This window comes from Salmo trutta, chromosome 11 (assembly GCF_901001165.1).
Source record: "Salmo trutta chromosome 11, fSalTru1.1, whole genome shotgun sequence".
Taxonomy (NCBI): Eukaryota; Metazoa; Chordata; class Actinopteri; order Salmoniformes; family Salmonidae; genus Salmo; species Salmo trutta.
The window spans coordinates 6835195-6852196 of NC_042967.1; the positions used below are offsets into that span (position 1 = coordinate 6835195).

Below are 17002 nucleotides of genomic sequence, written 5' to 3' on the forward strand. Positions count from 1 at the left end.
CTTTTGATGTTGAGTCGTTATACACAAATATTCCACACGAGAGCGGTATTGAAGCCATGGAACATTTTCTTCTGCAACGTGACCCCAATGAACTACCTTCCAGTGCTGCATTATAACATAGGCTGAAATAGTACTCACACATAACTATTTCATGTTTCTAAATGATTTCTTTATTCAGACGAAGGGTACTGCTATGGGATCCCCCATGGCTCCTAACTATGCTAATTTGTATGTGGGTTACATGGAGAAACAATCCATTTTCAACCCTCTCAAAAATGTTGTCTTGCCTAACATCATTATTTGGAAATTGTATATTGACGATATTTTTGTTCTATGGAGGGGTGATGCAGAACAGCTCCAGGCATTCCATGCTTTTCTTAACTCCGGTTCTGAACATTTGAGATTTACTATGCAATCTGATACACGTCAAATCAGTTTTCTTGATCTTCTGATCTTGTGTGAAGATAATGTTTTATACACTGATCTTTACAGGAAACCTACCGATCGTAACAGTTTGTTGAGGGCTGATAGTTGTCGCCCGCTTCCCTTGAAAAATAGTTTGCCCTACAGCCAATTCTGTCGAATCAAAAGAATTTGTAAAAAACAAATCAGATTTCGACAGAAATATGGCTGAGATGCAAGGAAAGTTCAAGGAGAGGGGGTACAACAATGATCCGATTAATATTGCCATTGAGAAAATTCAAAACAAAACGAGACATGACCTTTTTCAAGGTCAGTCTCGCAAAAAGACGCATTCTTGCGTTCTCACTACCCGCTATTCAAAGCGCTCTGAACAAATTAAAGGAATCGTTCACAAACATTGGCACATTCTGAAATATGATGATAGTCTCGGTAATGTGTTTTCTGACCTTCCCCTGGTCGTATTCTCGCGGGGCAGAAATCTCAGAGACCAATTGGTACACTCTGATTTACCACCCCAAGATTTTCCTGAACAACGTCTATTTTCGCCCACACTGGATGGAAATTACAAATGTAATGGCTGTGCTCAATGCAATGGCACTTATAAATGTAGATCCTTCAAACACCCACAAACAAGGAAATCGATCCCAATCAAAGGTGTTATTACGTGTTCCACTAAGGCAGTTATTTATCTTATAACTTGTCCTTGTGGTAAAAATGATGTGGGTAAAACAAAGCGTGAATTAAAAGTACGTATCTCAGAGCATCGTAGGTGCAAAAACTTGACTTATCCAGTTGCGGCCCACTTTTTGGAAGCAAACCACTCGATTTCGTCTCTGCGTTATATTGGCATCGAACATGTCACCCTCCCTAGGAGAGGGGGTGACCTTGATAATTTATTGTTAAAACGAGAGGCTGCCTGGATCTTTAATTTAAAGACCCTTGCTCCCTTGGGTCTCAACGTAGACTTTGATCTGAAGCCATTTTTGTGATTATTGTGATTTTACCATTGTAATTGTTTGTTAGATACATTTTAGACTACAAATGCTATGATCGTATGCTATCCATTTGTTTGTCTTTTTGTATGTTCTTTGTATGCCATTTTTTTTATATATATTTGAGTTAACCAATGATATTAGGCCACATTTCGCCATGATTACAAACACCTGCGTGTCTTCTGACACTATATAAATGACTCATCTCGCAGAGACAGTTAAGATATCAGACAGGGGAGCTGATATTAATAATACTCTGAGCAAAAGAGAATGTTTTGGGATTTTCACCCTCCAGACATTATTTCCTAAAGGACTTAATGATGAAATGCCTATGTATGTTATGTTGTGAATTTGAACATGAATTATGTGCCTTTTTAAGATTACTCTGATGTTTTTCGTACGATGTACCCAATGATTAATGAAAACTTGCTACGTCCTCATTGTGGTTTTACAGACGTGTTTAATACGTCTCATTTGCACACTTTATTCGAATATTTATGAAATGCATATTGTTATATTTGGTAGCACTTATTTGTTTTTCCTTCGTCTCCAACCACGTTTGATGCGTGGACCGGATGTGGGTGGGGCTAGGCCTACATAATGGTGCTAATTTAAAATTCACAAAAGCTCTGACGAAGACCGTGAGGCCGATACATAAAGCTTATTAAATATCAGTGATACTATCAAGAGCAGTGTGCGGTTTCCTTTTTCCTTCATCTTGTTCAACTGTTGCCACGCACCTGCAAAAAAGATTGCTCAGATGTGCGAGTGCCTTTTGAATATTGTACTTTAAAAAATCTAAAATATATTATGATTTGTTTAACACTTGGTTTGGTTACTACATGATTCCATATGTGTTATTTCATAGTTTTGATGTTTTCACTATTATTCTACAATGTAGAAAATAGCAGTGTTGGGTAGGTTACTTTCTAAATTGAATCCGTTACAGTTACAAGTTGCCTGTCCAAAATTGTAATCAGTAACGTAACTTTTGGTTTACCTAAACTCAGTAGCGTAATCTGATTACATTCCGTTACTTTTAGATTACTTTCCCCTTAAGAGGCATTAGAAGAAGACAAAAATGTGTGTTACCAATTGAACGACATCTATTGCAGGATAAATCAATGTTAAAGTTTACATAGCTGGCCATATATTGATGTTAAATTTTACTTTATGGGTTGGTTAGGTAGGCTTCTTCTAACCTATCGCTTTCTATGACATATAAAAATACGAGTAAATGATATGTTTACATTAAAAACCAAAGTCTATCAGAATTCCAGTCATTTAAACAAATGTTATAGCCCTTGATCTTCAAGAATAGGACTTGCAAGTATGGAAGTATAGATTAGCCAATTAGTTTTTCCTGAGCGTGGCCCCAAAACTAAGGACTTATTAGCCAACCCTACTCTGTTTGATTTTGTTGTCATGGAGGACTGATTGGGTTCATTGATTCGAGTTGATAAAAAAATGATACCCTCATGGAATGGCATGCTTTGCCAAGAGTGTGCAAAGCTGTCATCAAGGCAAAGGGTGGCTACTTTGAATAATCTAAAATCTAAAATATATTTTTATTTGTTTAACACTTTTTTGGTTACTACACGATTCCTTATGTGTTATTTCATAGTTTTGAGGGCTCCTGTAAGGCTCTGCATCTCAGTGCTAGAGGCGTCACTACAGACCCTGGTTCGATTCGAGGCTGTATCACAACCGGCCGTGATTGGGAGACCCATACGGTCATTGTAAATAAGAATTTGTTCTTAACTGACTTGTGTGTGAAAACTTTTGACTGGTACTGTATATATAATTTACAAGTCCAAAAATAGATGTACCAACTACAGATTTCCGCTTTAAGTCTATCAAAAGTGTGCAAGTTTGAGCATGTGTCCATTAGGCCTATGGATATTTTTTTGTATCAGCATGAATTAGATTGAGCAATAAAAGCTCCACTTTTATTCCATAAGCTTGGATCCGCACTATGCAGCTTTTACAAGAGTGCATTTTTCTCTGGCTGTCCACTGGTTTCAAAAACAATGATTGATAGGCAGCTTAAACTTCTAGAATTCAACCATTATTGGATTCAAATACACATTTAGATTTGTGAACAGCCATCCACAACAACCACAATCCGTAAACGCAAATACCTAAATGAGAGAACAGCAGTGTGATTCACATCAATGCGCTATGTAGATAACAATAATAAGTGATATCCGTATCGCCGTAGACTACACCACTAGTCATCTTTACCTCTAAGCGTTTATTCAAGTTGGATAATCTTTGGATGCCGAAAACAGTCGCATAATTGGAAGACATATATTGGATTGCAGCCTACAAAACCCAATCCAGTAAAATAAAGAAAAACCCTTGAATCAGTAGGCGTGTCCAAACTTTTGACCGGTACTGTATATCAAGCAAGTATTTCATATTCCACAAAGTATTTTCAGATTAACTGTTCTGTACAGATAATGATCAGACTCACGTTACAAATGCTGGTTAACAATCCAATACATTTAGTTTAAATTGTTTCACGAAAGTAGTGCGCTAGTCTTTTATTCGTCCTGTATTAGCAGACCAATATAGACTTCATCAGCACAGGCAAATGGCTGCTGCAAGAAAACGTACACTATCTGGATTTGAAGATGTGATAGACGGAAAAACAACGTTTTTCAAAGACAGCAGCGAGAAGATACACATTTCAGCCCTGGTCCTAGCTAGGGGAGGCAGTAAGGGGATCCCCCTGAAGAATATCAAAGTTCTGGCCGGTGTCCCGCTCATCGGATGGGTTCTGAGAGCTGCCGTGGATTCCAAACAGTTCGACAGGTGATTCAGTTCGATCTACAAATGACTTTCCAATGTAGCTACAGCATATGGATTTGCTCTGAGGCTGTTAATAATAACTAGCTGCACCAAATGCATGTGACATTCATGTTTTGCGTGCTCGGATAATATTGTTCATCCTAGTGATAAAGTCTATGTTGTCTATGATGATTGATGCATCTAGTCATATCTGTACATTATTAATTGTTTGTGTGTGAATATAAACCCCATGTCAAATTCTTATTGAAATACTTTGTCAAGAGGATGTTTAAAAAGTAGCTGTCTCTGACTTTGCCACGCAAGACCGGATTGCATTGATGTAGCCTACTTACAGTGGTGTACTTAAGTAAAAATACTTTGCAGTAGTACTTATGTCGTTTTTGGGGGGGTATCTGTACTTTACTTTACTATTTATATGTTTGAGTACTCTTACTCCACTACATTTCTAAGGAAAATAATTTACTTTTTACTCCATCAATTTTCCCTGATACTCAAAAGTATTCGTTACATGTTGAATGCTTACAAGGACATGAAAATGGTCCATTTCACACACTTATAAAGAGAACATTCTTGGTCATCCCAACTGCCTCTGATCTGGCAGACTCAGTAAACACAAACTCTTAATTTGTAAGTCATGTCTGAGTGTTGGAGTGTGCCCCTGCCTATCCATAAAAAAAACAAGAAAATCATTTATACTTTTGATACTTAAGTATATTTAAAACCAAATACTTTTTAGTCTTTTACTCAAGTAGTATTTTATTGGGTGATTTTCACTTTTACTTGAGTCATTTTCTATAAAGGTATCTTTACTTTTACTCAAGGATGACAATTGGGTCCTTCTTCCATCACTGCCTACTTGTTACAAAGCCTGAGGAATCAACTTCTTCATTTCTTTCTCCCACCAGTGTGTGGGTATCAACTGATCATGATAACATTGAGAAGGTGGCCAAGGCATGGGGAGCTCAGGTTCACCGCAGGAGCCCAGAGGTGTCCAAAGACTCTTCCAGCTCTCTCGACACTATCCAGGAATTTGCCAGATTAAACCCAGGTAAGGGGTGAATCTCAATGGTAATTTTCTTGATTCCTCATGTCCTCACTCCTTGCCTCCTTCTCAAAATGCATTAGAGGAGGAGATCTGAGAGGAGGAGATCTGAGTGGAGGAGATCTGCAAATCTTCTGCTCCAATGTGCTGTGAGAAGGAGACAAGGAGGGAAGTGTGAGGAATCAAGATAATACAATTGTGATTTACTCAATGGCAACAGGGAAGTATCAACGTTTGTTATAATTTATTGTGACAAAATCTCACCCTCTTTGATGCTTCACTGTCTTTGTTAGGACTCTTTTTATTTTTGTTGTTGTTGTTAGGACTCTTAGGCAGCACTTTGTTATAGATGCCAGCCGTTAATGGAAAATATGCAGAAGAACATATTTAGCTACTAGCTAGACTACGGCTCTGGGGCGGTATGTATCAAGCATCTCAGAGCAAGAATAATGATCTAGGATCAGGTCCCCCCTGCCCATGTAGTTGTATTCATTGTGTTATTTGAGGCAAAACTGATTGTAAATCAGTGGTCCTCCTCTGAGACACTTGATACATTCGACCTCCAGGGCCGGTATGCCTGCTGCAGGTTTTCATTCCTGCCTTTTAATCAGAACCTGAGAACCACTTGCTGGGAAACCAGATGTGCGGTCTAACTCTCCACTCTCCAGCCAATCAGTGACCGTTCGTGTCTAGCTAGGTAGAAACAAAACCAGCACGACTGTCATAAATGAAAATGCTCACGTTGTGTTGTCTTTTAATTCAATTTCTAATCTCAACATTACCCTAATCCTAACAAATTGTATATAGATTATAAACAGAGTTTCAATTGATATTTTATTGATAGTGTGAGAGTGACTATAGACAACCCATGAATAGGAGTTTATCCAAATAATGTGGGACTCACTCCGTAGCTACAAATGTCAACAGTGACCATATATAGGTTTATTCATATCTTCTATCATATGACTATCTGATTAAATAATGGATAAATCAAATATCTGCTGGGTTGTGTTGACTTCCTCCAGAGGTGAATGTGATCTGTCACATCCAGGCTACGTCTCCCTGCTTGCACCCCTTCCACCTGAAGGAGGCCCTGGAGTTGATCACCAATCAGGGCTTCACGTCTGTCTTCGCCGTGGCCCGACAACACCACTTCCGCTGGCAGGAGGTCAAGAAAGGAGGTATGGGATAGACTTGTGTTATGTTTAGGGTACTTCCGGGATAGCCTTGTGTTATGTTTAGGGCCTTACACACAGGTTTGTTTTCCTGGACACAGATTACCCCTAGTCCTGGATTTAAAAAAAAGGTAAATGGAGAATCTCCATTAAATTCTTTGTAGTCTAGGATTAGGCTTAATCTGTGCCTGAGAAAAAAACTGTCCCTTACTTAATAAATTGTGTCAGGAGTTTGCCCTGGCCACATCAACATAGCCAGGAAAAACTTGAGTGACCTAGATATGTTGTATTTGAAAACGCCTACCCAATATAGCTTGTTGTAAGATGCTAATTCTCAATGATAATGAATTGTTTATATAGTGCCTTTCACAAGCACAATACATGGAAGTCATCCCATCCACCACCAATCACTGTGTATCACAATAGAGAGATGAGGGGTGATTAGACAAGTACGTTTTTTTCTCTGGACCAGGAAAATCTAATCAAATCAAATGTTATTGGTCACATACATATTTAGTAGACATAACCTTTAAGGGCTAGGCGTCCTGCTAGCGGGACAACTTCCGGTGAAACTTGAGGGCGCGCAATTCAAATAAATAATCATAAAAATCATGGATATTAAACATTTATATCGGTGGAAAGCTTAAATTCTTGTTAATCTAACTGCACTGTCTGATTTACAGTAGCTATTACAGCGAAAACATTCCATGCGATTGTTTGAGGACGGCTCCCCATATCAAAATATTTCTCCACTGGCACAGGCTTCATAAATTCACAAATAGCGATTAAATATTCACTTACTTTTTGAAAATCTTCCTTTGATTTGTCATCCAAAGGGTCCCAGCTATAACATGTAGTGTCGTTTTGTTAGATAAAATCCTTCTTTATATCCCAAAAAGTCAGTTTAGTTGGCACCATCGATTTGAGTAATCCACTCGTTCAACATGCAGAGAAAGGAATCCGAAAATCTACCCCTAAACTTTGTTTCAACGAGTCAAAATACGTTTCTATTTACTCCTCAGATACCCTAAAATGTAATCAAAATATAATATTTCTTACGGAAAGAAGTATGTTCAATAGGAAACCGATTTTAGCAGGTGCGTCCTGTCTTCATGGCACGCCCAAACACAAATTTCCAAGTCCCTGTACTAAAACTGATATTTCTTATTCATTTTTGAAGTTACAAGCCTGAAACCTTGAAAACAGACTGCTGAAACCCTGTGGAAGCCATAGGAATTGCATCCAGGGAGCTAATTTTCAGTATGACATACTTGCCATTCTAAGAGGATGGTCTCTCTCAAAAAAAGAAATTCTGGTTGGTGTTTCTTTGGATTTTCTCCTACCCTATCTTTTGTGTTATATTCTCCTACATTATTTTAACATTTCTACAAACTTCAAAGTGTTTTCTTTCCAATGGTACCAGTTATATGCATATCCTGGCTTCAGGGCCTGAGTAACAGGCAGTTTACTTTGGGCACGTCATTCAGGCGGAAATTGAGAAAAAAGCGGCCTAGCCTCAAAATGCAGATGTAGCAAAATGCATGTGTTCCAAACTCCAAAAGTGAAGTAGTATCTAACAATTCACAACAATACACACAAATCTAAAAGTAAAAGAATGGAATTCAGAAATATATAAATATTAGGGCGAGCAATGGCTGAGTGGCATTCACTAAAATACAGTAGAGTACAGTATAAACATATGAAATGAGTAAAACAGTATGTAAGCATTATTAAACTAACTAGTGTTCCATTTAAAGTGACCAGTGATTCCATGTCTATGTATACAGGGCAGCAGCCTCTAAGGTGCAGGGTTGAATAACTGGGTAGTAGCCGGCTAGTGATGGCTATTTAACAGTCTGATGGCCTTGAGTTAGAAGCTGTTTTTCAGTCTCAACTTTGATGCACCTGTACTGACCTCGCCTTCTTGGATGATAGCGGGGTGAACAGGCAGTGGCTCGGGTGATTGTTGTTCTTGATGATCTTTCTTGCCTTCCTGTGACATCGGGTGCTGTAGGTGTCCTGGAGGGTAGGCAGTGTGCCCCGGTGATGCATTGGGCAGACCGCACCACCCTCTGGAGAGCCCTGCGGTTCTGGGCGGTGCAGTTGCCATACCAGGCTGTGATACAGCCCGACAGGATGCTCTCAGTTATACATCTGTAAACGTTGGTGAGGGTCTTAAGGGCCAAGCCGAATTTCTTCAGCCTCCTGAGGTCGAAGAGGCGCTATTGCACCTTCTTCACCACACTGTCTGTGTTGGTGGACCATTTCAGATTGTCAGTGATGTGTACTTGAAGCTTTTCACCTTCTCCACTGCTGTCCCGTCGATTTCCTGGCACCACTCCGTCAGGGCCCTCACCTCCTCCCTGTAGGCTGTCTCGTCATTGTTGGTAATCAGGCCTACTACTGTTGTGTCGTCTGCAAACTCGATGATTGAGTTAGAGGCATGTATGGCCACGCAGTAATAGGTGAACAGGAGTAAAGGAGGGGGCTAATTACGCACCCCTGTGGGGCCCCTGTGTTGAGGATCAGCGAAGTGGAGGTGTTGTTTCCTACCTTCACCACCTGGGGACGGCCAGCCAGGAAGTCCAGGACCCAGTTGCATAGGGTAGGATTCTGACCAAGGCCTCGAACTTAATGATACTATTAACCCTAGTTATAACCTATTAACTAATATTGATTCTTCTTCTCTCTCCTCTTCAGGTAGTGTTGCCACCAAGCCAATGAACATAGACCCGTCTAACAGGCCCCGGAGACAGGACTGGGATGGAGAGCTGTGTGAGAACGGATCTTTCTACATTCATACCAGAGCGACAATAGAGGAAGGCCTGCAGGTAACTGGCGCTATACCCCATCGGGGCCCATATTCACAAAGTGTTTCAGGATAGGAGTGTTGGTCTAGGATCAGTTTTCCATTTTCTATCATTATTAATAAGATTGTATGGGCAGGGAGGACCTGATTCTAGATCAGCACTCCTATCCCGAGAAGCTTTATGAATACTGGCCCTGATGTGTATGTCTGCTGCTGGAGGTGAACCCTATTTTCCTTAGGTCATCAATAATGTTTAGTCATTCAGTGAAAGTGAGCTTGACCAGAGACAAAAGACACACTGAGAGATCGACCCACTTATCTATAATTCTAGATATTCTATTGTCAACTGCCGTTGTTTCAAATGATAATTGAAATCACCTTTCTCTTGCATTGTCTTTCTCAGGGGGGAAAGTGGGCTTACTATGAGATGCTGCCAGAGTACAGTGTGGATATTGATGTGGATATCGATTGGCCCGTGGCAGAACAGAGAGTACTGAGGTATTCTGAAGTCACTGACTCAGAGCTTCACGCTCTCTCTCTCTCTCTCTCTCTCTCTCTCTCTCTCTCTCTCTCTCTCTCTCTCTGTGATTACTTGAACAAACTTAATCGGTGTCCCTTCCACGGGACGGTTGAGCTAACGTAGGCTAATGCGATTAGCATGAGGTTGTAAGTAACAAGAACATTTCCCAGGACATAGACATATCTGATATTGGCAGAAAGCTTAAATTCTTGTTAATCTAACTGCACTGTCCAATTTACAGTAGCTATTACAGTGAAAGAATACCATGTTATTGTTTGAGGAGAGTGAACAATTTTGAACATGAAACATTATTAATAAACAAATTAGGCACATTTGGGCAGTCATGATATAACATTTTGAACAGAAATGCAATGGTTCATTGGATCAGTCTAAAACTTTGCACATACACTGCTGCCATCTAGTGGCCAAAATCTAAATTGCACCTGGGCTGGAATAATACATTCTGGCCTTTCTCTTGCATTTCAAAGATGATGGTACAAAAAAATACAAAAGAACGGTTGTTTTTTTCTTTGTATTATCTTTTACCAGATCTAGTGTTATATTGTCCTACATTCCTTTCAAATGGTACCAAGAATATGCATATCCTTGCTTCAGGGCCTGAGCTACAGGCAGTTAGATTTGGGTATGTCATTTTAGGTGAAAATGTGAAAAAAGGGGCGGATCCTTAAGAGGCAACACAATAAACATTGATGTAACACAGAGGAGTCGTTATACAAATGTATTTCCCTGTGTGTTCTGGTATGACAACTGCTTGGCATTCGACCGCAAGGCGCTACGAAGGGTAGTGCGTATGACCCAGTACATCACTGGGTCCGAGCTCCCTGCCACCCAGAACCTTTATACCAGGCGGTGTCAGAGGAAGGCCCTAAAAATGGTCAAAGTCTCCAGCCACCTAAATCATAGACTGTTCTCTCTGCTTCCGCATGGCAAGCGGTACCGATGCACCAAGTCTGGAACCAACAGGACCCCTAAGCTATGACTGCTAAATAGTAAACCTATAGCTACTTGGAATATCTGCAATGACCGTTTTTGTCCTAATCTCTTTTGACTCATCACATATGCTGCTGTTACTGTTCATCTACCCCGTTGCCTAGTCACTTTATCCTTACCTGTATGTACATATCTACCTCAACTACCTCGTTGACTCGGTACTGGTACCCTGTGTATATAGCCAAGTTATCATTACTCATTGTGTATGTATTCCTTGAGTTAATTTTTACTCGTTTTTCTCTCTCTGGATTGTTGGGAATGACCCGTAAGTAAGCATTTCACCTTTAGTCTACACCAGTTGTTTACGAGGCATGTGCCAAATAAGATTTGATGCAATTGTATTTGTGTTGTTCCTCACCAGGTTTGGTTACTTTGGCCTGGACAAGCCTGAGGTGGTGCGTCTGCTGCTGTGCAACGTCTCAGGCTGTCTGACTGACGGCCGCGTCCTCATCTCTGCCTCTGAAGAGGAGACGATCTCTGTCAACACCAGAGATACCATGGGTATTCGCATGCTGCAGAGAGAGGGAGTGGAGGTACGTAGACTGTAGATATAGAACATATAGAACATACACCAGAGAGGGAAAAGAGATACGGTAGAAAGATAATGCGATGAATACTGATGATTGAAGATTGACGTAGATTCATTGGAATTTAAAAGATCCCATATGGTAACAGCAAATAGTAACAGACAGGCTTTACTTTATTTTTTACAGTTGAAAGAGAATCCCAATCATGTGATTACTGCTTCCACAAATACATGTGTTGTCGATGTTGTAGTAGGAATTTCCAGGTGAATAAAAAGGAGAGCGTTGGTAAAGTCAATCAAAAATATATCGGTTTTATTACAAGTTGCAACAGGGAGACACCATCCAGCCCAGAAGCAGAGAAAATGTCTAACTGACCTCTTGGAGATGGGGCCTTTCTATCCTAATCAGACAGCACCAAATGTTCTGTAAACACCAGCCCAAGAGGCTTGTAGGAAGACAAAACAAAAGGCAGTGAGTTTCTCAGCTGCTACAGAATCACAGTGTTTACAGGATGTCATCAGTACAATACAACAGTGAATAATCAGTGTGTCCTCGGTCCTTGTACTTCCAGTCTGGCATCAACCACTATCAACAGATAGGAGAATAATCCATAACATTCAGTATAAAGTCTAGTGACCATCAACCTGAACCTTGAGTGTCACAAATAGAACACTGGAAATCATGTGTATTTCAGGAACTCAAAATATGGTAAACATTGTGCTGATTACTCTAAACTAAATATGAACTTTAGTCATCTTAAATTTCCCAATTACATATAAAGAAGAGCAGACAATTCACTGTTTTGACAGTGAAGTTACAGGTCATCCATACTCAACAGGGGCGGCAGGTAGCCTAGTGGTTAACCGAAAGGCTGCTGGATCGTATCCCCGAGCTGACAAGGTAAAAATGTGGTGTTCTGTCCCTGAACAAGGCAGTTAACCCACTGTTCCCCGGTAGGCCGTCAATGTAAATTAGAATTTGTTCTTAACTGACTTGCCTAGTTAAATAAAAAAAATAGGCGGACTGTGATCCGGACCAAGAACGGGGTCAGTACGGACTGCGGGTTCTGACCGAGTTTTAAAAATAATAATTATATGAATATAAATACAATTTGGGGGGAGGGGGACATTTTGTCAGGATTTGACTCATGATATGATCTGAACACACATAAGACATGGAAAATGTGTAGAATTGCAGGAAATTATCTTAACTGCTACACTTTCCCTTCGCACCATGGCATAATGTGTAGAATTGCAGGTAAATAGTTTTAAAACTGCACATTTTTCTCTCTGCCAAGAAGAGGGGTGCGAACAGTTTGGGGTTGCGAGGTTGAGGTTTGTTAATATGCTGATAAATGACAATATCCATCCGAACCTTTGCCATCTAGGAAATTTGTGTGACCGGACCTTCTGATATAGTATCAGAATATAATTACTTTATTTTCCCAGAAGACACTTCAGTTGTGGCAAGTCTGATAAAATAAAGATATATAGTAAACAAAAAAAACGGCAACATTCACACGACAGATACAAATTCTTACAAGGTATATATACACAGTGTACAAAACATTAAGAACACCTGCTCTGTCCATGACAAGCTCACCAGGTGAAATATGATCCCTTATTGATGTCACTTGTTAAATCCACTTCATTCAGTGTAGATGAAGGGGAGGAGACAGGTTAAAGAAGGATTTTTAAGCCTTGAGACAATTGAGACGTGGATTGTGTATGTGTGCCATTCAGAGGGTGAATGGGCAAGACAAAAGATTGAAGTGCCTTTGAACGGGGTACGGCAGTAGGTGCCAGGCGCACCGGTTTGTGCCGAGAACTGCAACGCTGCTGGGTTTTTCACACTCAGCAGTTTCCTGTGTGTATCAAGAATGGTCCACCACCCAAAGGACATCCAGCCAACGTGGCACAACTGTGGGAGTCAACATGGGCCAGCATCCCTGTGGAACGCATTCGGCACCTTATAGAGTCCATGACCCAATGAATTGATATTAGCAATTCAATATTAGGAAGTGTGTTTAATGTTTTGTGCACTGTGTATATATTAGATTAACATAAGTCACAAACATCTAATTTCATTTAAAAGCCATGCTATAAAAAATATAAACCCCTGTTAGATCCCCGAGTCCAGCACAGTAGCCAAGTTACTGTCTGCCCCTGGTACATCTAGATAAGCCACAGCTCATCACTGAAACCACCACACATTAAAACACACACAGGCTACTATTTACTCTAGCTGTCATGTGTATCACGTTTCAGGAGAAGACGCAGATGCAGACAGTGTCGAAGTAACACAGTTTATTACTAGAACAGGGGGCAGGCAAAACGACAGGTCAAGGGCAGGCAGAGGTCAGTAATCCAGATCAGAGTCCAAAAGGTACAGAACGACAGGCAGTCTCGGGTCAGGCAGAGGTCAGTAATCCAGATCAGAGTCCAAAAGGTACAGGTCAGGCAGAGGTCAATAATCAATTTTGTCAGTTTTACAGCAAATTTCCTTCAATTCTACACATTTTGCAATAGGGTGGAGGCAAACCTTTGCCGTTTTTAATGATAACTGATGACCCATTGGACCCACCCTGGTCGGCAGTTCGACCATGCTTACCACAAGTTTAGAAAGCTGGCTGCTAGACTAATTTAACAATCTAATTCCCCCCCCCCCCCCACACACACACACACAAAAAAAGCACAAATCAGAGCCTGCATAGAAAACTTAGACAATAAATCAAGTTTTTTATGCTGTCTCCTCCAGGTGATCCTGATCTCGTCCAATGAGGACCTGACCAAGGCCTTGGCTGACAAGCTGTCCCAGAGAACGGGCTGCGAGGTCAGACAGCTGGGCAAGGACATCCAGGGTGAGGCCAAAGCCATGATGGTCGACAGGGATCTGGACTGGAAGAAAGTTGCCTATATGGGTAAACTCACTATTCTTTTCCCTTAACTGACTACTACTATTCACTACTACTACTAATATTACTACTACATTTACTTGTTTAATGATCATTTGTAAAGTGGCTCTCTTTTTGCCTTCTGCATGTAGGTTAGGCAGAAAACTACTGGCAGAGTTCATGTCACTGTCAGTCAATTAATATTTATGGGCAATGTGAGAAGGGTGATGTCAGCTGTCAAGTCCTGGAGAAATTGAGATTCAATTTAAATTTAATCAATTTATATACTGAACAGAACTATAAATGTAACATGTAACGGGTTGGTCCCATGAAACATGAGCTGAAATAAAAGATCCCCAAAATTTTCCATACGCACAAAATTATCATTTCTCTAAAATGTTGTGCACAAATGTGTTTACATCCCTGTTAGTGAGCATTTCTCCTTTGCCAATATAGTCCATCCAACTGACATGTGTGGCATATCAAGAACCTGATTTAAACAGCATAATCGTTACACAGGTGCACCTTGTGCTGGGGATAATAAAATGCCACTCTAAAATGTGCAGTTTTTCATCTAAGACCAGCCTCCCGGACAGCTGATGAAATTGTGGGTTTGCACAACCAAATAATATTAGCAAAAACTGTCAGGAACCGTCTCAGGGAAGCTTATCTGCTTGCTCGTCGTCCTCACCAGGGTCTTTACCTGACTGCGGTTTGGCGTCGTAACCGACTTCAGTGGGCAAATGCTCACCTTCAATGTCCACTGGAACGCTGGAGAAGCATGCTCTTCATGGACAAATCTCGGTTTCATCTATACCGATGGCAGACAGCGTGTAGGGCATCATGTGGGCGAGCGGTTTGCTGAAGTCAGCGTTGTGAACAGAGTGCCCAATGGTAGAGGTGAGGTTATGGTATAGGCAGAAACACAATTGCATATTATTAATGGCAATTTGAATGCACAGAGATACTGTGACGAGATCCAGAGGCCCATTGTCATGCCATTCATCTGCCGCCATCACCTCATGTTTCAGCATAATAATGCACTACCCCATGTTGCAAGGATCTGCACACAATTCCTGGAAGCTGAAAATGTCCCAGTTCTTCCATGGCCTGCATACTCACCAGACATGTCACCCATTGAGCATGTTTGGGATGCTCTGGATAGACGTGTACGACAGCGTGTTCCAGTTCCCACCAATATCCAGCAACTTCGCACAGCCATTGAAGAGTGGGACAACATTCCACAGGTCACGATCAACAGCCTGATCAAATCTATGTGAAGGAGATGTGTTGCGCTGCATGAGGCAAATGGTGGTCACACCAGATACTAACTGGTTTTCTGATCCACGCCCCTACTTTATTTTATTCACGGTGTCTGTGACCATCTGTATTCCCAGTTATGTCAAATCCATAGATTAAGGCCTAATGAATTTATTTTAATTGACTGATTTCCTCATATGAACTGTAGCCTCAATTGTTGCATGTTGCGTTTATTTTTTGTTCAGTGTATGATTTCAGTAATTAATTTCTAAGATTTCCCTAAGCCCAAAATTGGAAACTAAAAATAAAATAAAATGGGGATGATTTCCTTAAATCATGTAATGTTTTTGCATATTTTTTTTCCATGTTGTGTTTTTGCAACATACTAATTATCCTATGAATACTTCCAGAACCACCTTATGGACACTTTAATAGATAAACAAACTCATCTCACCCCTGCATTCCATCCCTCCTACAGGTAACGATGCACCAGATGTTGACTGTCTGAACCTGGCAGGGCTGAGTGCAGTACCCCGGGACGCCCCAGTGGTGGCGATCAATGCTGCTAAATACTCCTGCCACAGTGCTGCAGGCCGGGGGGCTGTGAGGGAGTTTTCGGAACACATCCTGCTGCTCAAGAAGAAGGCCAAGTCTCAGATGGAACAGGACCGCATCCACAGACAGGCATTCTAAACTCTAGAATGTGTTCTAAAGTCACAGACATGCATTCTAAACTCTAGAATGTGTTCTAAAGTCACAGAGATACATTCTAAACGCTAGAATGTGTTCTAAAGTCAGACATGCATTCTAAACTCTAGAATGTGCTCTAAAGTCACAGACAGGCATTCTAAACTCTAGAATGTGTTCTAAAGTCACAGAGATACATTCTAAACTCTAGAATGTGTTCTAAAGCCACAGACATGCATTCTAAACTCTAGAATGTGCTCTAAAGTCACAGACATGCATTCTAAACTCTAGAATGTGTTCTAAAGTCACAGACATGCATTCTAAACTCTAGAATGTGCTCTAAAGTCACAGAGCTACATTCTAAACTCTAGAATGTGTTCTAAAGTCACAGACATGCATTCTAAACTCTAGAATGTGCTCTAAAGTCACAGAGTTACATTCTAAACTCTAGAATGTGCTCTCAAGTCACAGAGCTACATTCTAAACTCTAGAATGTGTTCTAAAGTCACAGAGATGCATTCTAAACTCTAGAATGTGTTCTAAAGTCACAGAGATACATCCTAAACTTTAGAATGTGCTCTAACTCTAATCTGGCTCAGATATGTTCTAAACAAAGAGTTGCATTCTTGAAGCCTGAGTGCCAGTCTGTTTTTGCTTGCTTGCCAGCTTCTTGTCACTCCAAACATATTTGGCATTACAATTCCAAAAAGAGTTAACAAGAGAGCAGAAACAGACTGGCACTCAGGTTATTTTATTCTAGACTATCAGACAAACCCAAACACATGCCTGTGCTAAAGATTAGGCTAAACGACCTTGAAGCTTATTGACAATCCTCATTACTTTCTCTGG

At 40.6% G+C, this 17002-nt stretch overlaps 1 protein-coding gene across 1 annotated transcript; it reads left to right on the forward strand.

Moving 5' to 3' along the window:
- Nucleotides 1–3826: 3826 nt before the first annotated feature.
- On the forward strand, nt 3827–16241 carry LOC115202177 (N-acylneuraminate cytidylyltransferase-like). Its single transcript, XM_029766122.1, has 8 exons — nt 3827–4232; nt 5135–5277; nt 6297–6452; nt 9147–9277; nt 9659–9753; nt 11148–11319; nt 14071–14233; nt 15945–16241. The coding sequence occupies exons 1-8, from the start codon at nt 4012–4014 to the stop codon at nt 16157–16159; spliced, it is 1296 nt and encodes a 431-aa protein (XP_029621982.1). The 5' UTR covers nt 3827–4011; the 3' UTR covers nt 16160–16241.
- The last annotated feature ends 761 nt before the right edge of the window (nt 16242–17002 follow it).

Bases quoted from the DNA above. Each gene is read 5' to 3' on its own strand.
- LOC115202177 (XM_029766122.1), top strand. From the start codon at position 4,012: ATGGCTGCTGCAAGAAAACGTACACTATCTGGATTTGAAGATGTGATA. The intron at 4,233-5,134 runs GTGATTCAGTTC...TTCTCCCACCAG, and splicing joins GATTCCAAACAGTTCGACAG to TGTGTGGGTATCAACTGATC. The intron at 9,278-9,658 runs GTAACTGGCGCT...TGTCTTTCTCAG, and splicing joins CAATAGAGGAAGGCCTGCAG to GGGGGAAAGTGGGCTTACTA.